General features: G+C 33.9%; 2 protein-coding genes across 5 annotated transcripts in view; one reads left to right on the forward strand and one right to left on the reverse strand.

Annotated features, from left to right (window-relative positions):
• Positions 1-26,921, reverse strand: part of LOC113403621 (EKC/KEOPS complex subunit TP53RK) — a 297,288-nt gene that overhangs the window by 247,082 nt on the left and 23,285 nt on the right. The window lies entirely within an intron of this gene.
• Positions 1-26,921, forward strand: part of LOC113396218 (uncharacterized) — a 127,183-nt gene that overhangs the window by 87,474 nt on the left and 12,788 nt on the right. For all 4 annotated transcript variants that reach the window (XM_064218910.1, XM_064218911.1, XM_064218912.1 and 1 more), the window contains exons 4-7: positions 17,686-17,770; positions 22,752-22,858; positions 25,107-25,298; positions 25,569-25,745. In XM_064218910.1, the coding sequence (XP_064074980.1) occupies positions 17,686-17,770; positions 22,752-22,858; positions 25,107-25,298; positions 25,569-25,745 (561 nt within the window). The remainder of the gene's footprint in view (positions 1-17,685; positions 17,771-22,751; positions 22,859-25,106; positions 25,299-25,568; positions 25,746-26,921) is intronic.

A 26,921-nucleotide genomic window follows, 5' to 3' on the forward strand; every position in this document is an offset into this window, starting at 1 on the left:
TTGGCGGCAGAATATCTGACGATACCCAAATGGGCGTGCACCAAGTATAAAATCTTAATCAGTTGCGCCAACTTTTAAACATCATCTATAAATTTGGACTTAAATAATCAAGACTATTTCTAGTCTTTTACTGCATGCTAAGTTTACTTTGAACAAGTTTCAGGCCTTTTTCTGTCCCCCTGGACATTTATTTTATAAATGGCAGATGACATGACGATAGGTTGAATAGTTACGACGTGAGTTATTGGTCGCGTTTTAGGGTTTCTTTTTTAGGTTTTTGGTATAAAATATCATGTCCCTCCTTGACGTTCATGCTTGCTTAATAACAAATTTCATAAAATCCAGTTCAATGATTTAGCCGTGCAGGAGCAACAGACAGACGGACAGACAAAGTTACTTTCGCATTTATAACATTAGATTTCCTTTGCTTAAGGTATTTTGGAGAGAGCGCTGAGTTAGCGGCAAATACGCTTATTGTACAAGTCACTTGTCTGTGTTCTACCTGAAACTTGATCTTATCGATTACTTTATCGTACATTGAAACTATTCAATGTACGATAAATATTTGTATTGTGAAATTGTATGAATGTATGAAAGAATTTGATTGAATTAAATCAATAACAAAAATATGTCCGCTTGAGGGTACAACTTTTTCTCCTTACGTGACGATTTCTGCCATTTCACTCTACTTGAAGTCGCGTAAAGGAACCTCGTTCCAAGAAACTTTAAATGTTTTTAATAATAATATAAAAATACTATTAATAATAATAAATAAAAATATAGGTATTCATAATGACCCATTTTCAAAACGCGTCCAAGTTTGTGGCAAACCGAAAAACCAGAACAGGCGCTTTATAAAAACTTAAAACATAAATAACTCTTTCGTTACCGTAAAAAAAATTGAGCACAAGTTACACAATAGATATTTTTCATCTCGGCCGATATTCTTGGCCATTCCGCTGCCAAGCTCCGAGTATGAAGTTGGTAAAGTTTCCAAGTTTTAGTGTACCTTTTGTTGCCGCACGGTTTCGCTTATTTCAATAACTTGGACAAGTTTTGAATGAGGCAAGCGAGATAATAGGAGAAGTTAAATTTGTTTTTCTTAATGGTTATGTAGATAAGTATTTGACTATTAAAATGATTGTTTGAAATTGTTTTAACTGATCTTTTCGAAGTAGTCGTTGATGAAGATCCGAGATCTCGGTGAATTTTCTCTCGAGTTACTTTTAAAGTCGCTTAAACCTTGTCTCGTTAGTGTTCACGAAGTATATTGTTTTGATTACATATATATTTTTGCAAACTCTCTTGTAACGCTGATCGCTTATCCTAGCCCTAAATAGACCTACTTGATAGTGTCGTGTTACGGTCTGAAGGGTGAATAAGTAGTACAAGGCACAAGGGACATAACATCTTAGTTCCCAAAGTTGGTGACACATTGGCTTTCTAAGAGATAAATATTTCTTACAACGCTAATTTCTATGGGCGGTCGGAATCACTTACTTTTATACGACCCGTTCGCCAGTCTGCCTGTCTAATAAATATAATCTATCCTTACTAGTTTTATAAACGCGAAAGTAGTTCTGCCTGTTACCTCTTCGATCGCTGAATCAATTTAGACGAAATTTGGTATTGAGGTAGTTTGAGACCAAGGGAAAGGATTGACCTTTTTATAATTCACCCCTCAAGGAGATAAAATATGGCTGACAATTTTTGTGCTATAGGTAAATATTTATAAATGTGTGTGTGTGTGGACCATGTTGTGAGAAAGGTTTTGAAAATGGATGTGGATGGATATAGAGGTAGGGGACGACCCAAGAAACGATGGATGGATTGTGTGAAAGACGATATGGTTAGAAAGAATGTTACCGGTGAGATGACGTCCGACAGAGAAGTATGGAAGAAGAAGACATGCTGCGCCGACCCCAAGTAAAATTGGGATAAGGGCAGGAGGATGATGAGGTAAAGATTTATAAATTTCGTACAGGTAAAGCAGGTACATCTAGCATACATTTTTAACTTTTCCGTATCATAAATTTAAATCATTTGTAAAAAATACATTGGTAATAAAGGAATACTATTCGATACAAGATTATATAGATGATAAAAAAGCGTGGAGTTAATGCTTGTTGACTTCCAGGCAGGAGACATGAAATACATATATAATTGTATATAACTAACATGACTGTATTTTTAGCTGTTGAAAAAGAGTAACTACTGAGTTTCTTGCCGGTTCTTCTCGGTAGAATCTACACTCCGAATCGGTGGTAGCTTCACTTAATATAGTTTGTTAAATAACGATTCAAAAGTGCTTGTAAAAGCCTACTTGAATAAAGTATATTTTGATTTGATTTGATACATATATTAATTAATTTATTAAAATTTATTTAAAAGAAACTTAACAAAGTCATGTCCGTACATTCGAAAGTCATTTTAGACGACAAAGACCTAATTTACATTTGATCCCAAATAACAAAAAAGTTTTCAGGCTAAACCAAACACTACTCCGTTTTCAAAGTACACTCTAATGACGTCACAAAAAATATCTCGAAGAGAAAATGATAAGCGAAGGACACGTCATTAATATATAAATAACGTAAGTGAAACCAAAACAATTAATAATAATAACATTGAAGTTATGTACGCTTCTTTACGTAGCAAAATATACAAGGTACAAATTACTCTTAGAAAAAAAAATTCAACGTATCCTATTTTCTGCGCGACTGTCCCAAGTGGAAATACGATTAGCAAGCAATTAGCCAACAAATACAGCTTAATTAAGACCCTGACCCGTTTAATTTTGAATTCAGGTTAATATAATCTGATCCCAGAGAGACTTGTTCCAGTTTGAACTTCGAGTACTTGAAACTTTAGATTTTTGATCTATGCGTCATGGTATATTAGTCTTTATGTGAACCGCGATAGGATTCACATCGCATTTCGTACATTTGGGCATATGACTGTTATTAAAATTTCAGATCTTCAAAAGGTTTCGAATAACTTCAGGACAGTGGTTAGAACGCGTACATCTTAAACGATGATGGCGGGTTTCAAACCCAGGCAAGCACCACTGGATTTTCACGTACTTAATTTGTATTTATAATTAATCTCGTGCTCGGTGAAGGAAAACATCATTAGGAAACCTGTGTGTGTCTAATTTCAACGAAATTCTCCCACATGTGAATCCACCAACACGCATTGGAGCGGCTCAATAGGAGAGGAGGCCTTAGCCCAGCAGTGGGAAATTTACAGGCTGTACATGTTGTATGTTATTGTGTATAATGTAAGCATTTTGACATTTCTAATTTAAACCCAATGTGAAACAAAATTAAGTTCAAAATTGTAGGGAGGGCAATAATGTTAATATCTTTTACGCGTAGACGGTGGGAAATAATTTATGGAAATTAATTATTTCTTCAGAAATTGTCACATTCAGTTCCTTGAATAATCTGTTTTATGAAATGACTAGCAGTGCCCGCGACTTCGTGCGCGTTTGAATTTAACAGAAAAGTTATTGCTTTTTTTTTTTAAATACTTTATTGACCACCACAAATTAAAAGGGGCAAAAGGCGGACTTAATGCCTGAAGGCATTCTCTGCCAATCAACCTTTAGTCAAACAGAAAACCATGAAGGCGGTAATTAATAATTGATTAACAATATATATATATACAGACAGACAAAAATTTGGTATATGTATACATACATATGCATTCAGTAAAAAGCGGTTATTTTAATATTACAAACAGACACTCCAATTTTATTATATGTAAATAAGATTTATACATTATAAAAAAACATTGTGGGGAAAATTTTCATAATTTGAGTCAACGTTATTTGCCCATCTTTTCCAAACCGTAATTATAAAATAACACATTTTTCATTTTAATAAGAAAATTAATCTACGAAAAATTTACATTATGTAAACAATCTTGATAACATAGAGAATTCCCTTTCGTATGATGGGATATTATTTTTTTTTAAACTAACTAACTGGAAGTTGAAACTAAAATAGTGAATCGATTTTGTGGTCGGCGTATTATTTTTCTCTTCTATTGATCCTCCTCATCCGCGATGGTCATCCTCCTAGAGGGAAGCCATTTGTCAAGCAGGTATACTTTGACAAACCGTTCAGATGAAACTCACACTAAGTTTCATCTAAAACCTTTGTGTCTCTTGCCATAAAGACATTCATAACTAAGTTTTTTTATATGCCAGGATGCCACTGGATCACGACCTTACCGTAGATAAAGGGTTCAAACGCTAGCAAGGAGTATGTGCTCAATTTGTGTAAAGCTGTGAAGCACTTCATGGTATGGCTTCGTGCAAGCCCGTCTGGGTATGTACCACCCTCTGATCTGATATTTTACCGCTTAACAGCAATATTGTTGTGTTCCGGTTTGAAGAGTAAGTAAGCCAGTGTAACTACAGGCACAAGGGTCATAGCATTTATTTATTTATTGGAAAAGTTACACCATCAACATATCACTAAACACTTAAAATTAATATCTGTTGGGTAACATACAAAATGATACGTCTTTAAAGGTGTAAACAACATTGATAGCATCTTAGTTCCCAAGGCGCATTGATGTTATGTAAGGATTTTTTATTATTTCTCACGGCGCCAATGTTTATGGCGATGGCGGTGGTCACCACTTACCATCAGGTGGTCCATTTGCCCGTCCGCGTACCTATTACATAAAATAAAAGTCCATGTCTATTCAGGCGTTGAATTATCAAATGATTTTTATAGGCAAAACTTAATCTGTAGTAAAATGTATATTATACATATTTTTCTATAAAAGAGTTGCGAACTGCTGGCCACTAACACTTACTTGACTGGAAATTTAATATTTTCTGCGACGGTCTCTTAAAATATTTTCATTCGGTGAAATAAATTCAAATCGAACCGAGCTCTCTCATTTATTTTTAACCTAACCTACTATAAGACGAAATAATTTAATTTCATTTAAATGTATATAAGTGCAGGTATTTATCAAGTACTGTACATTATTTTATTTCAAATATATTATTATTTTACCCTAATGTATTTATATATTATGTTTATCTCATCTATGTAGAGTTGTACACCCCTACCTCTTTTTACCTCTGTTTCTACCTTAAGGTCGCCTGGAAGAGGTCGCTGTTTAAGCGATAAGACCGCCTCTTGTGCGTCTTGCTTGAACGTGACTAATCTATGTGTTTATTGTACAATAAAGAGTATTTTGATTTGATTTTCGACGTTATAGTGGAACACAAAAACTCACACACATAACAAACATCAACCCCGTAAACATTACACACCGAATTCGAACAGTCGTGTAAAAGAAGCGCGTAGAAAATGATAAATAAATCTAAATCACGAATTCTTTCAATTGTAATCCAATATTTTAATACGCTTCGACCTTCCACGTCACCGACACCCAGCTGCCAATCGGGCCCATACGATTTACTCTCTCTATTTGTCCGGGCAAAATAAACGTTTCAGAAAGTAACATTTCATTTAGATATCTCCCTATTTTACAAGGCTTGGCGTTAAATGAACTCGTGCGGTAACCACTGTCTCCACTGTTCTCGAAATGCTTAAGATATCAAAAAGATATAAGATGAATTCATTATTCTAGCTTCTACGGTAAAATATAGCCAAGTCAGTAGACTTATGGTACGTGCGCGATTCTATTCCGATCTAAATTCGGCTGTTCCTCAGAAAAAATAATCTCGGTTTTATAAGATGAATTCATTATTCTAGCTTCTACGGTAAAATATAACCAAGTCAGTAGACTTATGATACGTGCGCGATTCTATTCCGATCAAAATTCGGCTGTTCCTCAGAAAAAATAATCTCGGTTTTATCGTGACGGAGGTTTAATTCTTATTTATATCGGTTACGATTCCACCCCGGTTATATTACGATCCAACATTGATGAACCGTATTGATCGTTGCGTTTGTAGAATAGATACACGGGCGGATGGCGACGATTACGCTTCGATTCTATTTTTAATCCTGGAGAAAAGATTGCTCTCGGGATGTTTTTAAGGAATAGTTACAATTGCGTCACAATATATTTACAACGATGTTACATACGTATATTCACAGTAATTGTGATCACTTTGATAGAGTCGGTGATAATTATTGTATGTATACGATACGAGACGATGAGCTTATAACGCGAAGTTTCCGACTCCGTAAAGTCAATAAATCCTTCTTGGGGCAAGGCATTCGTTTCTATACATTTCGTAGGTATTTTTAACTTTGCCGGTTCATAAATTCATGTCGTTTGTTAAATACACGTTAATAAATACGGTATATTATTCAATACAATATTATATAGATGATAAAAAAGCGTAGAGGTAATACTTTAAGGCATGATGTGGAATATTTAACTACATAACTTTGTATTTCAAATGCTGCAAAAGAGTAAACACTGAATCTCTTGCCGGTTCTTTTCGGTAGAATCTACATTCCGAACCGGAGGCAGCTTTACTTTTAATATAGTCCTGTAAAACGACAATTCAAAAGTGCTTGTAAATACATGAATAAAGTATATTTTGATTTTGATTAAACTGTCAATTTGTTAGCAAAATTGGGTCCCGTATATAAATGCTCCGAAATTGTAAGTCACGTTTGCACAGAACGTATAATATCTGTCACGCTGGACAGACACGAGGGTATATTTAAACCCGACCCGTGTCTACCCGGCTCTATGGATTCATTTACTCGTAAACCCATTCTTATTCGTCGAGACAGGTATACTGAATTATCCCATACCAGGTATATTACGGTCCCAATATCCTAGCTGATATCGTAAATGCGAGATTGAGTTTGCTTGCTTGTAATGCTTTTATGCCTTAACAACTCAATCAATTAGAAAATTTTGCTTACTCGTTTTCTGAAGAACAGAAAAGGTACTTAACTCCTGCCAGGGTTAAGCCGCAGATAGAAACTACGTAGTATAAAAAAGTCATATGTCGCTTCCCGCCGTCTGTACGGTTAGATCTCTTAAAATACGCGACGGATTTTAATGCGGTTTTTATCAATAGATAGAGTGATTCAAGAGGTTGATTTATATTTATAATACAAGCATGTTATAGTCGAGAATAGCCGATAATTTCAAGTCTCCTAGCCGGAAAAAATAAAAAAAGTTGTATTCTCCAGAGCTGTGAATTTTGTATTTTATATAGCAGTAAGTAAACTTTAGTTATGTTTCATCGCAAGCGCTTTAAGTCGCTTTATTTTTGTCTCGACTGCTTACAAATACTTATTGATGTCATAGAGAATGTTCTTTCATCATAGAACATCGAATTATGCAATAAAACTAACATCAAAAGCACGCGAGGGTCGTATAAATTTACATTTCGTAGCTTTTTACGAGCCACGTTTTTCTAATTATAATTGAATACTTTGACCTCTTGTATTTAATTACATTATCCACAGACAGACAAATGCAATTACCTGCCAATGTATATTTTAATTCCTTTCCTGACATACTAATGAAGGGGGGTTCAATACGGTTGTTTTTCTTTTTTAGGCTTCTGTACACAAAGGGTAAAACGGGACCTCAGTACTACTCCGCTGTCCATCAGTCTATCCGTATGTCCAGGTTTTTCACAGATGATGTATTTTTGTTGCCACTATAACAACAAATTCTAACAGAATAAAATATATATTTAAGGGGGGGCTCCCATACAACAGGCTTGACTTTTTTACCGTTTTTATAGATAGATAGTGGTACGGCACTTAAGTTACAAGACGTGATGTAACTAAAACAGCTCCTTTTTTCACATCAGAAACATCTTCAACTTAAACGCCAACGTAGTCGAAATCAAAATCACGTATGATATTTAATTATTAATAAAAAATATAAGATTAATTTATTGCCAGTTCTGAAGTTATATATATATAAAAAAATTTTTTTTTATTTTATGGGATAAAAAGCTTGCAAGTTTATATTTTTATTTTTATTTAAAAAAGGTTGTTATATATTATTTGTTACAATAAATACTCTTTGTAGGTAAATCTTATTCGTTTCTATGTAACCTTAGTATTGTTATGTATTATCGTTCCAATCTATTTGATCCGCTCTTGGGAGTAATACCAACTTGATGTTTGATTGATTACCTACATATTTTTCTGAAACAAAGATATAAATGGATGTTTTGTATTTTTAGGTATTCCAAGTTTGAATTTATGATATCATTTTTGATTCTTATTTTTTCTGTGCGTGTGTTATGTAATTTTTCCTTATATGTGTTTGAACGAATGGCTTATATTGGATTTATTTATAAGAAAAACAATTAAATCTTAATTTTGTCATAAGACAAAATAAGGAGACTTAACTGATGAATCTTAACTGATGATTCTGAGTTCGAACCCGTGCTAGCCCGCAGAACTGAATTTGCATGTGTTTGATATGTTTATAATTCATTTTGGGCTGGCACGAAAACATCGTAAGGAACCTACAAGTGTCTAGTTTTACTGAAATTCTATGTGAGTATCCACAATCCACTGTTTCAAAACCTTCTCAAAGCGGAGATTAGGCCTCAGTGAATACTTACAAGCGACTTATTTACTGTAAATCAATATTAATAACATTTTGATTACCTTTTTATACAGGACCACTATCAAGTTGACCCCGACGTTCATAGCAAAGTTAGAAAAAACCTCCGCGTCGTGTTTAGAGGTCGTTAAAATTCAGAACAAAAATTAAACCATTCAACTTTTAGACCACTTCAATCCTCGAGCAGACGATTAAAACAAAGGCTCAGTTTGCCTTGGACGAATTGAGCATTACGCTCAACCTTCAAAGTTTAAAGCCCAGTTTGTTTAGAGTACAGTACAGCTGTATCGTGCGATTATTTATTTAAATGTGTATTTTGAGAATAAAATAAAATTTCCGAACAGAAACAGACGGACAAATGAGTAACATCTAAAATAAGTGGTCCAGTGATATGGTCGCCGTCTACCACAACTTCCACTGGTTCCACTAATCCTCCTACCTGTACTTATACTGGCTCACTCATCATCTAAATGGTGTAACATTGATTCTTTTTTGTTTTACATTACATGATGAGTTAGCCTGTAAGAGTGATGTACATTATAATATTTCTAAGATTTGATGTGTTTATATAATTAGATACTTTGTATTGCTATTCAGTGGTAGAAGAAATTATATGTAGATGGTATTTACTTAGAAGTAATACAGCATATATACATGAATCCTTTAGTACCGTTATGACCTTTCAATCATGACGACCTGGGAAAGTGAGGGAGTATGTTAATTACTGAGAACTTTTAATAATTACATGGTTTACTTAAAAGTACATTGTAAATATCATGTCACAAGATTCTATTCTATCTAAACTTACCTGTACAATATTAAGATTCTACCCAGCAACTCGTTAGTTAATCTTTATCTATTAAATGGTTGTTTAATGGAATTACATGGTCTTTTTTTTGTATCACAAGCCTTATATGCAAATGTTTATTACTAATAGGATAAATTATAGTATATGTTAGCATCGTTTCCAGGTAGAGAATAGACCTTACTCGGTACAGCGGAGTACGGCTCACTCGAGTGCACTCGTCTGAGGGAAAGGGAGAGCCATTTTCCATTATACTGAACTTGGAAATGGAAGAAAATATAAGTGATAAGGTGTTTTAATCGTGTAAATTCCACCTCGTGAATTCTATTAGAACAATTTATTCCATTTTATTTTTTGAAGTTTTCGTTTACTTTAATTAAAAATTCATGCTCATTTTTGAATACGGGGAAACGGAAATGGGCCAATTGATGGTCACCAATACTTACTGACTTTGGCGCCGTTTGAAATTTTAATTATTTCTTACATTACCAATGCGTAACCGTTCTTGGGAACTGAGATGATATGTCCCTTGTGCGTGTAGTTACGCAGGCTCACTCGCTTTTTACACTGGAACAAAAATCGACTAAGTACTTCTACTTGGCGGGAAATTATATGATGAGTGGATGGTACATACCCAGACGGCAATGACACGTACTTTCAGAGCCACCGATCCAATACAGAAAAATCCAGTAATAGTTAATTAGACCGTCTACGGATTATGTATAGGATATTCATCGGAGTCTAAAAATAAAACAACGAAGTTTATCAAATATTCTATAAAATATATCATGGAACAGTATCTTATATAGATAAAAAACAACACTTATAATATTGAACGCATCGAAACGCAATTATTACTCAACTGACATTTGTCACTTGATTTTGGCATTTCTTATTTGATCCACTCGTTTGACGTATCTAGAATTAGCCCATAATTTCGCACGTGACATTAGCGAAATAATCTGTGCCTTTTTGTCACAAATAATAAGCCGAAAAAGAATATGCCATAATTAAAGTAAGCGAATCATAAATAATTGAATTACATTACAGTAATTTTTTTAAATTTAATTAAAAGCCGAGATGGCCCAGCGGTTAGAACGCGTGCATCTTAACCGATGATTTCGGGTTCAAACCCAGGCAGGCACCACTGAATTTACATGTACTTAATTTGTTTATAATTCATCTCGTGCTTGGCGGTGAAGGAAAACATCGTGAAGAAACCTGCATGTGTCTAATTTCAACGAAATTCTGCCACATGTGTATTCCACCAACCCGCATAGGAGCAGCGTGGTGGAATATGCTCCATACCTTCTCCTCAACGGGAGAGGAGGCCTTAGCCCAGCAGTGGGAAATTTACAGGCTGATTATGTTATTATGTTTATATGTACAGCAATTAATCACTTTTATTTTTCACATAAAAACCTTCGAAGTATTATTAACGGAGAAATTGTACAAGTAATCTTGGCTACGCTACACGCGATCGTTATTAATACAGTAAATAGTTTTATAAAACTTATTTTATAATAAACGTGTATATACTTTATTTAACAATATTAAATGAAGTGCCGTATCCGTCTGAATAAGATAAACTCCAAAGATGACGTATGGATTTTCATAATTATGATTACCACCAATGAGCGAAGCAATGCATGCGGACGATTTAAATGTTTAAAGTTTGGTTTAATTGGCTGAAATTTTTATGAAGCTTACTGGGGTGCACTGCGAAAACCATTCTAGTTATATGTATAAAGACGTTTATACTGCCTGGGTTCAATCAGCAACGATTAACTAATGAATAAGGTCCCTTTTACAAATATATTATTGCAAAAAATGTCCTCAAAAACGAACTCGTTCCAAACCTTAAGAGGTACATACTTATTAACGCCATTGCAGTAAAAAAAATGCTGCTAATACGCAAAAATAGGTTAGATTAGGTTTTATTTTATTTTTATATGTAATAAATAAATAAAACCTAACTTATATTGGCGCGTTCCTGGATTTATTTTTACTGAAGTTTAAGATCTTAAATTTCAATAATATATAGTTCAAGTTGACCAGCCATTTTTCCAATCCAACACATTGTATCATCGCACACAAGGTTCATCCAGAATGTATGAGCTTTATAATATACCTGGCAGACATAACAACTTAAGTGCTAAACCTGCCACAACGATCGAGTTCAGTGCTAACATTTCCAATGAAGTGACCACTTACCACAAAGTGCCACCTCGTGTTTTCCGAATGGAGGTTATCCATAAAATACGTTACACAAACTTTAAGCATTTTCGATACCAACCCTCCTCATATTTCACCTAACACGCCTCCGTCACTTAACTATGCTTGTAAAACATCACGATCAAACAAACTGTCATTATTCTTACTCAGTGAACGAAGTTGTTTTCGGAAATTGAAGATTGTGTATGAAATAACATACAATGAAAAAAGTTAACAACATTTAATAATATTTAAATGATTATAACAAAAAAATGTTTACATAATGTTACATTGAACCGTATATAATGGAAGGAGAATGAGAGGAGGAAAAGTCGCATTTAGAGGTCACCACAGCCCATAGACCATCGCCAATGCGCCACTAACCTGAATATTATGTCCCTTGTGCCTGTTACACTGGCTCACTCACCTTTAAACCAGGACAATACTTAGTACTACTGTTTGGCGGTAGAATATCTGATGAGTGGATGACAAAGCTGTGTCATGTTCTCGATATAAATGTAGAAAGTAATCAGTCCATTAAAAAAAATTAATAATGAATAAAGCATTTTAGACAGAAATCACTTTTAGCCATCTGTACTTGTCAAGGGTTTTTAATTAAAAAATTCTCGTGACAAATTCAATGGAATTGAGTTTTGCTCGTAATCGTCCCGGGGAGGACGTGGCGTTCAATTGAGCAACATTTCGTAATTAATATTGATTATACTGGACTGAACTAATGGAAATATACAAAATCGTGATTAAATTTTTATTTAATTTTACCCAGTACTTAAATATTTTTTAGAGAGCCGAGATGGCCCAGTGGTTAGAACGCGTGCATCTTAACCGACGATCACGAGTTCAAACCCGGACAAACATCACTAAATTTTCATGTGCTTTATTTGTGTTAATAATTCATCTCTTCTTCGGCGGTGAAGGAAAACCACGCGACGAAACCTGCATGTGTCTAATTTCGACGAAATTCTGCCACATGTGTATCCACCAACCCGCATTGGAGCAGCGTGGTGGAATATGCTTCAAACCTTCTCCTCAAAGGGAGAGGAGGCCTTAGCCCAGCAGTGGGAAATTTACAGGCTGTTAATGTAAAATACATGAATAAATAACCATATTATTCAATACAAGATTATATAGATGGTAAAAAAGCGTGGAGCTAATACTTATTGACTTCCAGGCAGGATGTATTATATACTTACATATATAATTGTATTTAACTAACATAACCTTGTATTTTAAATGTTGAAAAAGAGAAACTATTGAGTTCCTTGCCGGTTCTTCTCGGTAGAATCTACGTTCCAAACCGGACGAAAAATGACAATTCAAAAGTGCTTGTAAAAGCCTACTTGAATAAAGTATATTTTGATTTTGATTTAAATATATAAAAAAATTATATCCGAGCTATATTTTTCGAGCTGAAATGGCTCGGTGGTTAGGCATCTCATCTTAGCCAATGATTACTTGTCAAACCCAGACAAGGACCTGAATATTTTAGTGTTTAATCTATGTTTATAATTCATCTCGTGTGGTAATGGGGTTTCCATCGCGAGAAAACCTGCATATGTTAAATTTCAATGAAATTCTGCCACATGTGTTTCCAACCCACATTAGAATAGCATAGTGGAATAAGCTTCAAACTTCTTCAAAAGAGAGAGGAAGGCTTAACCCAGTAGTGGAACATTTACATATCCTTAAAATTTAAACCTGTTTTGAAAATATAATTCTTTAACTTCACGTTACGTGACATCGAAATTTAAAATAATTTATATAAGTAACTGCTCATTTAGTTTAAATAGAATAACTGCATAAAATTGCGTAATATTTTAAAACTTAAATAAAAACCTACCGCTGAGCTAAGGGTGACCTCCTTTTCGAGGACGTTTAAGCTTAAGGAGCTTACCAGCTAGCTGTTCCAATGCGAGTTGGATACACTATTTCGCACACATGGAATTTTCTCATCCGATACATATAACTAACAACAAGATTAAAAATTAAGCACATGAAAATTGAAATCTTCAAATATCACGCATTCCATTCTGATCTCTTATGACTTCCACCATTACGATTTTACTTTAAACTAAATTCACTGCAATCTAGACTGAAGTAGGGCATGAAATATGAGCATTAAGGCTACGTATTACGAAGCACGCCATGATATTAGTCCAATTTGCATGCACTGCCCGTATAACATACACGACACACACATAGCACACAATGTACATACTTTCTATGTACAGTCTCGCAGGCATGGTTGTATTTATTAGGTCGCCAACAAAACGACTATAATATTCAACAAATTCTGCGATTGCGGTCACGGAATGCAATTAGATAAAGTGTAATCAAACCAAAAGGACAAAGGACAAAGGACAAATAAACAATATCTGTCATAGATTTGAAGCGTTATGTATCTACGGAATCTGCTAAATTATCTTAGCAATAAAGAAACAGAAATCTGTCTGTGTGCATGCACGCACGAACGCACACAGGCATAACATACACACACAAACGCATGCATATATTATATTATAGTACATATAATAAAGAAAATTCCTTACCTAATTAGTTCGACATATTTTTGTATAATTTTTTTTCTCTTTCATTGTACTGTCTTAATATATTTAAACATAAAATTTAAACTAATAAGTCTAATAAATATAAACACTGATTGGGACGTCCCTGCCCTCTCAAGATACGGGGTCTCCTAGTTTAGGGGTACAGGGCCCCTTTGATGTTTGTAATTTTTTTGTATTAACAATAAATATATTTTGATTTGATTTGTTATAATTGATCGAATGTAATAATATGTATTCATTTTGAATTTTCGAAAAACTAGCGTTTTGTGCGTTGACGAAGCTAGAACCGGAACTTTGGAAGCGAAATTAAAGCGGATGTAAGTCGTTAAGTGCAATATTGTTGTGTTTTAAATAATGACGTAAAATATATATTAAATCTTTTTTTAATGGTAAAGTTTGGCGGACGAGCATATGGGCCACCTGATGGTAATTGATCACCGCCGCCCATAGACAAGGGCGCTATAAGAAATATTAAGATATTATTAATAATTTAAGAAACCTCTAAAATGATCAATATACTATATTGTCCTTTTGAATCAATCTATCTATTAAAAAAAATCGCATACAAATTCTTTGTGTAATTTTTAAGATTGTTACCTTTTTACTTTGGGTATGGATTTGAAGGAAACAGTTTTGTTATATAACTATTTAATTGTAGAAACCAAAATTTTTAAATCTTACAAAAAGTTTAGTTACTTTATTTAGTTACAGCTTTTGTACTAAAGATAATTAAAAAAAAATATGCCAGCTAGACTCAGCGTGGGTCAGTTGGGATAAAAGGAATGTTTGAAAATTCAATGCATTATAATTTATCTTATTAAATATCAAAATTTAGGCGCTTTAGGTGAAAGTTTAGTTTTGTAAGTTTGTATAAAAAATTAAAGTGGGTACATCACCAAATTTCCAGCTACACGTGGATATTGTTTATATCTAAGGGAACAGGCATGCCATCCTTGGAGTTGCACCAGCAGCTATCTGGACACACTCAACCAGGAAACTGCAGAAAAAAAAAAATCTCCTGCAATACGAAATATAAAGGTTCAATAATCAAGTAAATAACCAAGAGATAAATACCTTTAACGAGGGATATAAGCAGTAATTTACCTTTTGGAGGTTCAAAGCCCTGCCTACTTTAAATGACGATTTCAACTCCGGAGGAACATTCCAATGGGTCAAAAATCACTGTAAATCACAAATTAAACATGACTACGACTTTCTGAATTGCAAACCAACGCATTTAAGCAAAAACAAAAATTTAAGACTTACAATTTTTTAAAGACGGTAGAAATATGTTGTATAAAGTTTTATCAAACTTCAAAACTCCATTATTAATATATTCTGAAAAGATATATGTTGTTAAAGCACTGAAGTAATAATCAATCACAAATTAAGAAACTCAACTATTAAGGTAACTCACCGATATATTCAGTATATCGAATTCGAAGTTTGAATTCGGTGTTAAACCGAAGATGTAAAAATGCAAAAGAACGAAATCGAAAGTTCTTGAAACTTTGAAAGATCGGGAGTGTGGCCAGTATAACCACCAAAATGAAATAGGAAATATATCCATATTTAAATCAAAGAAATAATTATGGAGTAATTATTTTATTTAATAAAAGCCAAAGGCAAAATAAATCTGCCATAATAAATTTCCGACATATTGGATGACAAATAATAAATTAATCTGAAACGATGCGAAATGACTTCCAAACCGATACAACAAACGAATTAGATAATAAAATCTAATTGTAATGATTATTTCACTGCACTGATAAAATAATATAATTTATTTTATTATTTAAATTCAAAGATGATGCCAAAATGATGTATTGAGCTAGCAATACCGATATATGGGAAGTGGGAAATGGATTAACGGCACGGATTTAAGCGAATTGACACTTTTGTGACGTTTTATATAATTTTTAAAAAAAGTTAAAATTATAAAAATATTTTTTAATGTAACAAGATCTAAGCATACATACATATAGCGGTAAGCGACTTTGTTCTATACTATGTAAGGATACAGTAAAGTTGTAGAACAAGGCTTCGCTTCGTGTCTGGGGAAGGAATATATCTATGTCCTTTGGGTTTCAAGCTTGCTTCACATCAAATTCCGTTCAGCGGTTTGACCGTGAAAGCGTAACAAATAGACAGACGGAGTAACTCTCATTTATAATACTAGTATACATAGATGTCTCACACACATCAAGATAATAATATAGGCTTGTTTTAGTTCTTTCATAGTGCAACACTGTCTAAATATATAAATAATCTTACATATTTTTATTTATCTGTATTTAACATCCCTCAAATGTTTCACGTCAAAATGCATATCAAACTATTGGAATTAAACAACATAGAAAATTGTTACAGCTCAAGAAAACTTTTGCAATAACGATGTTTCCTAAAATTCCATAACTTTGAACGCTTTATGTTGCGTTTCAAATACGAGTAGTTGGTAATTTCTGTGCTTCCATTTTCCCCCTTCTTTATCTGAATAAAATCAAATATCTGCAAATACGTCGCAGTAAAATTAACAAATGTGGATCATATTTTTTTTTTACATTAAAATAAACCTAGTCGCTATATATTTTTTTATATTAAAATTAAATGTCGCCTGCGACCTCGCTCGCGTTTTAGTTGTTAAGTATAAAATAGTCCTTCCTTGTGGTTTAAGCTTGCTTCATAATTTTTTTTGAATTTCAGATAGGTCATTTCTGTGCTTGTTACATTTCCCTTATGTATTTAAAATTTAAAAATATAATCCATTAAATTCACGTTACGTGACATTGAAAAATAATTTATTTAAGTAACTGCTTATTTAATTTCGATATTCGAATTTTATGAAATTCGGTTAAATGGCTTGGCCGTGAAATCGTATCGGATAGACAGACAGATAGAGTTACTTTCGCGTTAATAATACTACTAGATTTTATTTAAAAATCGCCTTTGTTCACCTTAAAGTAGTATATACACATAGGGTATACTTTCCGAAAGCAGAAATTAGGTCGAGTCGCTTGAAAAACAAGTGATTCTCGGAGTCTATGCAATAAAAAAAATCTTCATAATCGGTTGAACAATACTGTGTGTTGTTCACACAAAATATCAGCCGAGTTAAGAATTACCCTTTTTTGAGTTATATTTTCAATGATGAAATTTTAAGGCTTTTAAAACATTTGTGTTCCTTTTAAGAAACGATTGGTTTTGCTTACGAATGACAGAACTTTTACGCATCCTCTAAAGTGCCTTTAGAAACGTGTTGTAAGTTCCGAACTCGTATTTAAGTGTGATTTTAAAGGATCTTCATTCTTAACCCCTTGTTTTTTTTATCGAAAGCATGACGGCAGATTTGTCAACGGTACTTGTATGGTAAGTGATAACCACCATCGCCAATGCGCCACCAACCTTGGAAACTAAGACGTTATGTCCCTGTGTGTGCAGTTAACAATACAGAGAAATACACGAATCCGTTACTTTATACGAATACTATTAATTTTGCACAACACTGAATGCTGTTATTTGTTACAGATCGTGAGTGTCCAGAACTAGATCAGCCGGATATTGGAGAAGATTCACTCTCCGTTACCCTGACTGGACGACTTTTTGGTGACAAGTAAGTAAAAAAATTACGTTCATTTAGAAATATTTTCAACACAACATAAGCTAAGATAACTCAACCGATAGAATACACGGATAACAAAACCGATTAGGGCCGAATTTAGGGGCAATCAAGGCCTCCACAAGATTAAAAATAAAACATTATAATTAGGAGGAGTGAGATAAACATTTACCCGCACAATTATGTTGAGTAAAATCAATTGTTCAATTTATTTCGAAAATTATGCAGAGTCCTCCACTTCTTGGTTTCCTCTATGGTCTTCAGACCTCTAAATCTGATCCTGTGATCTCTGATGAAATCCGTAAAAACGCGTTAAAACCAACGTGTTCTAAAAGCATAGAATGATCTTTTGCACACAAACTTCGTGAATATAATACCTAATTTATGCTCATAATCATTTTTGTGTTATGCGGTTAAGAGAACATCGTAGTTCAAATTTATGACGAAACGACCGCCAGAAAATGAAATTCTAACCCACGTATATCAACCAAACACCAATAGTGGGTTGGGCATTTCTACTAATTTATAATGGTTACGGTTCATTTACGATTCTATTTCGATCTAACTTCGACGGAACCGCAACTGAATCGATGTTTTAGTAGAATAGGGAAGAGGCTACATGGCAATGATAACTTTTGATTCCATTGCGACAAAGTGTCAATTTTATTAGTAGAATTCCTCCTGCTAAACTTCTCCGTTAAAGTAGCGAAGTCTTTTGATTAGCCTTAGACCTTTTCGCCTTTTTTACACGCAATGGAAACCTTCATAGAGGTAAAGAGGTTCCTGGTCGGGAACCAGCTTATGTTTCCTACCCAGTAAAACCACTGTGATGGTCATCTTCGGCACGGATCGGAAAGGCTGCAAAATAGCTTAGCTCTGTCGGAGGACATTTTCGCCTATACAAATACAATTTATTTCATTATGAAATATTTTGAGAATTAATTGCAAAAAATAGTTACTATAAAGTAAAACGATATGGAATTTTCATGAAAAACACCAGGAGGAATCTCGTGTGAAACCACTAATGTGCTTTGGGGCGTGGTGGAATAATCTCCAAACCGAAAATCGAAAGGGAAGGAGGATTTAGCCAATGGTATATTTACAGAATTTAATTTAACTACTTTATTTCTTTATAAAAACTTTTGAGATAAAAACTTGAGAATCTGTTTCAAATTAAAAATATGTAAAGAGACATTTCCGCGTCAAAGGTTAATTAAAATACCATTCATTTGTATAAATTCCGAGATAGGAACGACCGCCGCCAGGGTCAGGCGCTTTGATTATACTGAATAACGTTGTCAGCTAACGAAATGATTTCCCTCGATTTTACGAATACTTTTTTTATTATGATTTGTATAATATGGATCGAGGCGTATGTCTGCTCGTTGACCTTAAATATTAATGAAATCTAGATGTACAGTGAAATGTATTTTTATTAGAACATGAAGTTGAAATAAAACAATGATAAATGTTAATACTCGTAATTTCCCTTAAAAAATTGCTTTACTTTAAATGTCGTTTTATGACATTTATATTTGAATATGATTTCGGTCAAGTGCATATCACAGCGTACTCTTTTTTCAAAATTTTCGCAGTAAATTAATATATTGGCAAAAATATATATAATATAATAAATTGTGCCTTCCGAAGTGCTCTGATTTATCTACATAGACATGCGACTTTGTAAATCCCTAGAGAAAATATTCCAATGGTATCAAATAGGACGAACGAAGACATTTAACAACTCATTCATTGAAAGAAATTGGGCTAATTCATCAATTGCAAGCCAAAATATGACGCGTAATCTTATTGACTGCGGAAAGTCTGTGAAAATAGGACCTCCAGAGTTATCTGACGTTAGTCACATACGCAACAGCCACGGCGGCCATATGTCCAAAATCGTAGCTAGACATAAATCCATAATGTGCTATTCTAATAAAGTGAGATTTAATATTAGAGTTTTTTTTTATTTTTTTATATTAGAGGTGGCAAACGAGCAGGAGGCTCACCTGATGGAAAGTGACTACCACCGCCCATGGACATCTGCAACACCGGGGGGCTTGCAGGTGCGTTGCCGGCCTTTCAGGAAAGAGTACGCTCTTTTCTTTCAAGAAAAGAGCGTACTCTTTCCTTAGGACTTAGGAACCTTCAGGTTCCTAAGTCGTATCGGTTCGGAAAAACCGCCGGCGAAAGCTGGTTCCACAGAGTGGTTGTGCGAGGCAGAAAGTGTCTTAAAAATCGCGCTGTTGTGGATTTTCGGACATCTAGGTGGAAACTAGGTGGAAAAAGTACTTAGGTATTAAATATATTTTTCTGTGTTTTATTTCAATTTTACGTTCTCCGCCTCTAAAATAAACCACGCAACGTAATAAGCACGGATTATAAGTTGAATATTTAAGTAAAAGTTTTAATTGATCATACGAAATAGTTTTGTAATATCAGTAGTAACTTTTTAAATACTTGTATTAAACTATGATAGGATTGCTTATGATATGTGTTCAGAAAAAATCAAATACGTATCAGATATTTATTATATCTTATGATTAAAATAATTAATAAATGGATTATAAACTATGTCAAAGTTTAATTATATGTATATTTAATATGCTTTGAACTTTGAAGAGATGAGATTAAAGGTTTATTAATACTATGTAAGATTTTAAATTAACATGGTTATTTTTATTACTAACAGTATTTAAAACGGGATATTTACCATATTTTTTATTTTTATTTGGTGGAGCTCGATATTTCGACATTATCTACGAATGTCTTGTTCACGAGATTTATTAATACTTATTACAGCGCCATTGTTCACGGGCAGAGGTTAATATATTCAAATGATCCGTTTTTTCAACTCGCTTCTAGATAAAATAAAAAGGCATATACTATAATAGTCTACTAAACTTATTGTCTGTTGAAGTATTCCCTTTTGCATAATAGTTTATTAATGTTCTGTAGACTATCCGAACGTCGAACAGAGGAATCCTAGTATTTTTTGCGTAGGATAAAATACTATTGAAATACTAATAGCAATTATATTATGAATCTATTTAATTGTTTATAGTGGTATTGCCAGGCTGCATACCTTCGGGTTTGCAGCCGAATGGGCCGGCACGCCCGGGGAAGTACCACTCTCTCACTTAAAATAAGCGTAAAGTGATAGCTATGCTACCGCGTTTAGTCCGACATGTGAGAGTTCCAAAAGTCACCACCAACAATCCCGCGGTGTGATACCACAATGGCGGAGGTTAAATTCCTGCAAAGTGCAGTCCGTAAAACACTACTTTCCTTAGATATTCGAGTGGACCCGTTGGTATCCTTCCAATCGTGCTATGGACATGTGCTCCCGAGTTGGCGCCGGTCTTAACGCATCTTTTCCGGCAGTCCTACGCATTAAGCCTCGTCCCGAATTCCTGGAAGTCTGCTTTAGTGCACCCAATCACTAAAAAGGGCAGTTGTTGACATTGTATATTATTTTGTTTGAATTAATTCAGAGGACGTTTCAATTAAAGTATCAGTTGTAGGTCAAACATTTCATCTTATTTAACATATATTTATCTCAGTGTTAAACAACAAACAAACACAGACAAGTATTAGTAGTAACATTAAGACAATAGCCGTATCATTTTTTGCCAACTCACTATTTTATCAACCGCTGTCGAAAATTTTCGAATAAAGTTGGGCCTCTTGTCAAAACGAGTTTTCTATTGACTCGTCCCGTTTCAGTTTGATATTAATCCTTAAGAAAAAGGGGCGGTCTACTGTAGACTAAAAACCTCGGTGCTGCAAGAACGACTACAATGAAATAACTTGAATTTCAGTTTCGATGTTGAAATACTCGAAATTTGATTAAATAATTCTCGCTTTGATGGTGTGCATTCTTGCCTGATTAAATATAACTTCAATTTCAAACAATATCTTACACAGAGCAGTAGCAACCTATAAATATATTAAATTTATTTCATTAATCACTTCAGTAACATACTTGTTGACTTTCCGGCAGAATATTTAACTAACTTGTACCTCAAATATTGGAAAAGAGTAACTATTGAGTTACTTGCTGGTTCTTCTCGATGGAATCTACATTCCGAACCGGTGGTAGCTTTACTTAATATAGTTCTGTTAAAGCCTAGTTGAATAAAGTATTACTATCAGCAGTATGTATTCAGTACAATATAAATACGCCATCCTTTAAAGCCACTTGCCAAAAGAGCGTAGTAAATTTTTTTTTACAAGACAGTCACATAAAGATGCATGACGTAATCTATTTTGCGTAATTGTTGCGCAATGAAATGATGTTTTTTTTAAAACTGAGGCATTTTTGTATCGATTTTAGAGTACAATTTTTAAAACGGTTATTCAGGGGCCCGTTACATAAAAAAAAACAAAAACATGGTCAAGATTCGTGGTCACAAAGCTTGGAAGACTGTCACAGGATGTCGATTTCTCGATTTTTTTTTTAAAAGCCAATTTTTTTTATTATCTTTAAATATTTTTTTCCTATGTTTCTGATTGGGCGTTGATTTCTGAGACATTATACCGTTATATGTATATTCTGTTCACTTAATATCAATAAATAAGTAAGTGAACTTTTCCGAGGGAAATATTTTATTATAGTACAAGATACTCATACAGTATACTCGTATAACAGTATACAGTGTATAGGTATGCTTAGGATAACATTTAGGATACACTGGAGTTACAAGAAATTCAATGTTCCACGGTCAATTCAATGGTCCTACAATTTTTATAACTAAGTTAATAGGTATATTCTATTGCATCAAAAATAATGAATTAATGAATTACATGTTAAAAGGAAAAAATACTTTTGAATTAAAAGAAGCAATAATTCAAACCAATGATAGTGTGATGTTTTTTGACGATTTTGATGCGATTTGAAGGACCTATTTGAATGAATCATATTTTGTACCATTTTAAAATTCCATTATCAATAGAAATATCTTTCAATTTTCAGAGCTGTATATTCCTGCCCCCACGGATACCACGTAGTTGGACTTCAATCGAGGAGCTGCCAGGCTGATGGGAAATGGGCAGGTCAAGCACCAGCGTGCAAAAAGAACAGTAAGTACTAAATATGGGCTTTTATAACCGTTTTAATCTTTTGAGGTTATACTGTCAAACTTTACCATAACAAGCGAAGACAATTTTTTTGTATACATAATCATAACATAATCAGCCTGTAAATTTCCCACTGCTGGGCTAAGGCCTCCTCTCCCGTTGAGGAGAAGGTATGGAGCATATTCCACCACGCTGCTCCAATGCGGGTTGGTGGAATACACATGTGGCAGAATTTCGTTGAAATTAGACACATGCAGGTTTCCTCACGATGTTTTCCTTCACCGCCGAGCACGAGATGAATTATAAACACAAATTAAGCGCATGAAAATTCAGTGGTGCCTGCCTGGGTTTGAACCCGAAATCATCGGTTAAGATGCACGCGTTCTAACCACTGGGCCATCTCGTCTCTTGGTTAGAGCCGAGATGGCCTAACCAAGAGCCGAGATTTACCTTAATGTATTTTTGTATACATTAAGGTAAATCTCGCTTATGAATTATAATGATCAAATATGAATCTAAAAGAGAATGCTCTCTTGTTCTTATTATTAAGCCTTAATGTATCACTTGCAAAGTTAAAATTTGAGTCTACAATAGAGTAAATAGTTACTCTAATAGTTATCCTTCTCGTTCCTTTCAAACTACAAACAGGAAAGCATTGCTTATTTCTATAAACGATTTATAATATACCAATATGCATTTTTTTTAATAAGTATATATACTTTTGCTGACTATTTTTGACATTACAATGCGCTAATACTCTTTAGGAATAGCTAACTACTAGGGCACAGTACACTACAGTTAAATGTTGAACTTCGTATATTCTATATGGATCACTTTGAATTGGCGGTTTTAATCGGTACGCTGTCTTGGGAAAATTATGTATGCAATCACCAGCTGTCTGAATAGTTAATTTGTATGGTATGTGAAAATCGATTGAAACACAGGTTTTTTTCTCAGAATAAATTTTTAAATAAGGTAAACGTATTTTCACCTTTGCATTCTGTACTAACAAATTAAAACATACATAGACAAGTCGACAGTGAAAAGAAATAAATGCTTAATTAAAATTCAAATTAAAGTAATAAAAAACGTGACTTCAGTGAAAAGAAAGAAATGCTTAAGTTTATTACTTAAAATCTAATTTTCCACAAGTACCATTTTGGCGTCTTAACTTCTCTTCCTTTCCCCTGGCGATATAATATCCCGTGTTATCACAGGCGTCAAAAGCGCTGGTTTTATTGTCGCCGGGAATATTACGCTAGCTCTTGTCAACGTTCAATGTGAACATGATTTGTACAGTCGCTAAGTTCAGTATCAAGCCACTGTTAGCTAATTTTATAGCATCAATATTGTCATATAGTAACTTTTTGTGGCCTTCATCCTAACCACATTGGAGAACATCTATCACAAACTTCAGACAAATGGTGATCATTATTGCAAGTAGATTATAATCACGGCGGTATCACTACGTAGCTGCAAATATTAATAGTGTTATATATATTACAAATGATATACGTAAAATGCTATATTAATAATGATTTGCTCGAGATTGATTAATTATTCTTCTAGCGGTCATCTAACAATGCGAATTTACCGTGTAGGTAGTTATTGTTATTAATGCTACCCATCTTTATTAATAACTTAATGCAGGTCTACGATAGACCCGATCGAAACCTATCCACAATTATAGATAGTTAAAAAAATATTTTTTTTTTAGTGGACAACATGTACCCGCAAAATTCGCATAATCGAGATATGTAATCCATAAAATTCAATGACATGAGAGTTTAACGGGCGGCCATGTTTGAAGTTTACGGGTGCGTTCAGAAAGTGTGTTCCAAATAATAATTTCGTGCAGGAGACATCGTACGGTAGACACGATGGAAACTTTCCACAACAAATTAATATCAACGTTTATGAAAAAGTTATATGAAAAGTAAAGGTTCAATCCGTATTTGTTTAGTTTTATTTATTTTATCCGAGCGAAGCCAGGTTTTCATCTAGTGTTTAAATAAAAAGCTATCAAAATGTAGTAACATTCAGAGTTCCACTAATCTGATCATTGCAGAAATCAACGAATGGATTTAAAGCAATATCGTGTGATTCTCTTTGATCCCTTCCGCTGTTGACTTTCATTATTTAAATCCAATATTTGTGCAAATGGAATTTGCTCTTCCATTAACTAACAAAATCTCTTCGAGTTCGGAAAACGTTGTTCACAAATAATTGTCTAAAAACTATTTTCCTCCAGTATACTGTCTCCAACCACCCACCATCGAGCACGCACGCCACTCTGCCTTGCCGGAACAAGCTACTTTTGACCTGGACGCCACTATTCAATATAACTGTCATACTGGCTACGTGACGAACGGCTTCCCAAGGGCTAAATGTCTGGCTATAGAGGGGCAAGCTTCGTGGTATGGACCGGATATCACGTGTGAACGTGAGTAAACTTGAAAGAAATTATTTGATTTTTAATGAATATGGCAATAATTGTCTTCATACTAAGGATAAATATAATGTTACCTATATGTTAAAAAAAAAAAACCCACAAGAGTATGTACTAATAGTACTTACTAAAATTAAAATTAAACTATTGAATGTTTCTCTGGTATCTGAAATCTGATTTTCCACGGTTTAGCTAATATACATATTTTTGAATATAAATTTATTAATTTAACTGTTATTACATATTTATTTTTATCATACACAGCTCGCTCTTGCGGTGAACCAGGAGACGTTCCACATGGATGGGTGACCGCTGATTGTCACACCTTCGGATGCAGAGCTGTGGTGCAGTGTGGACAAGGGTTCGAGTTGGTGGGAAAAGCTGAACGTTACTGTCAAGCTGACGGGGCCTGGGCACCTAAAGAACTACCAACGTGTGTCCGTAAGTAGTCTTAATGAATATATGTTTTCAAGGTTTTAGTGATGAGTCTAAATTAAGGAGAAGTCAATAAAGTGACTTCTATAAGACACAGTATTTACAATCCTTAATAAAATTTGTTAAAAATCAAGTCAAATGGAGAATTATTACATTAATTATTATAATTATCACTTTGTTTAGTATTTGGTTTAGGTGTAGACTCGTTCGTAATACAGCTAGTTTAACAAAAAGTTGCTTTTAATTAGGCTCATCATTAAGACCAAATTTCAAGACTTCCTGCGTTTGGCATTGCTTCGTGACAATGTAGTTGCCGATTTCAGTGTCGTTCATTTGGAATGTTGCATGGTTTTCGAATTATCGTGAATTATCTAAATGTTTTCGGTGACTAGTTGGCATGGCGCTTGGTATTTCAATATTATCATGGCTATCACCAGCAATATCATTGTCATGACGCAATTGGATCGGATCTCCCACTTGATTAAATATTTCTACTATAACCTATATTTTAATTATAACATTAGGATGATCAATTAAATTATTAACTTAAGCGAAATTCATAACATTTACATTTTTAATATTTATAATATCTTCTCGAATGAATTTTATATTATCTCTTCTTCCCTTAAAACTTTTGTTAAGAGTTTAAAAATGAAACCAAGTGGGACTTCCTCGGAAACTGAGTTGTGATTAATAAATTAAAAAACATCTTTTTTCTCCTTTCCTGCTGCTGAAAAGAAGGAGAGAAGGGGACAGTTTGAATTAATTTTGTAGTATTGTTGCAAATATAGAATTGTTATTCTATAATGTTAGCGCAATCTTTCCAAAAAATACAAAATTTTCATGGCCATGGTAACCAAATTATGACAAATACCTAACTGCCTTTAGCCTAAAGTTATTGCTACGTGTATGTAGATGATTTAATGATATATGTAGATGAGGCTTCGATGTTGAATTTATTGTAAATTTCTATCTCTTATATCTTCTTAAAGTAAACACTTCGAATTTACTGTGCTGTAGCGAAATAAAGGTAAACGAAATATTATTGTTTTATTTCAATTATCGCATGATGCTTCCTTTTATTTAATGCATGACGGGTCCAATGTTTTATTTATTTGGTGTTTACGGGGTTCAATTGCGTGGAAATCAATCTTGCCTTAAAGTAATCAACGCATTTGAAGT

Source organism: Vanessa tameamea, chromosome 25, assembly GCF_037043105.1.
Source record: "Vanessa tameamea isolate UH-Manoa-2023 chromosome 25, ilVanTame1 primary haplotype, whole genome shotgun sequence".
NCBI lineage: Eukaryota > Metazoa > Arthropoda > Insecta > Lepidoptera > Nymphalidae > Vanessa > Vanessa tameamea.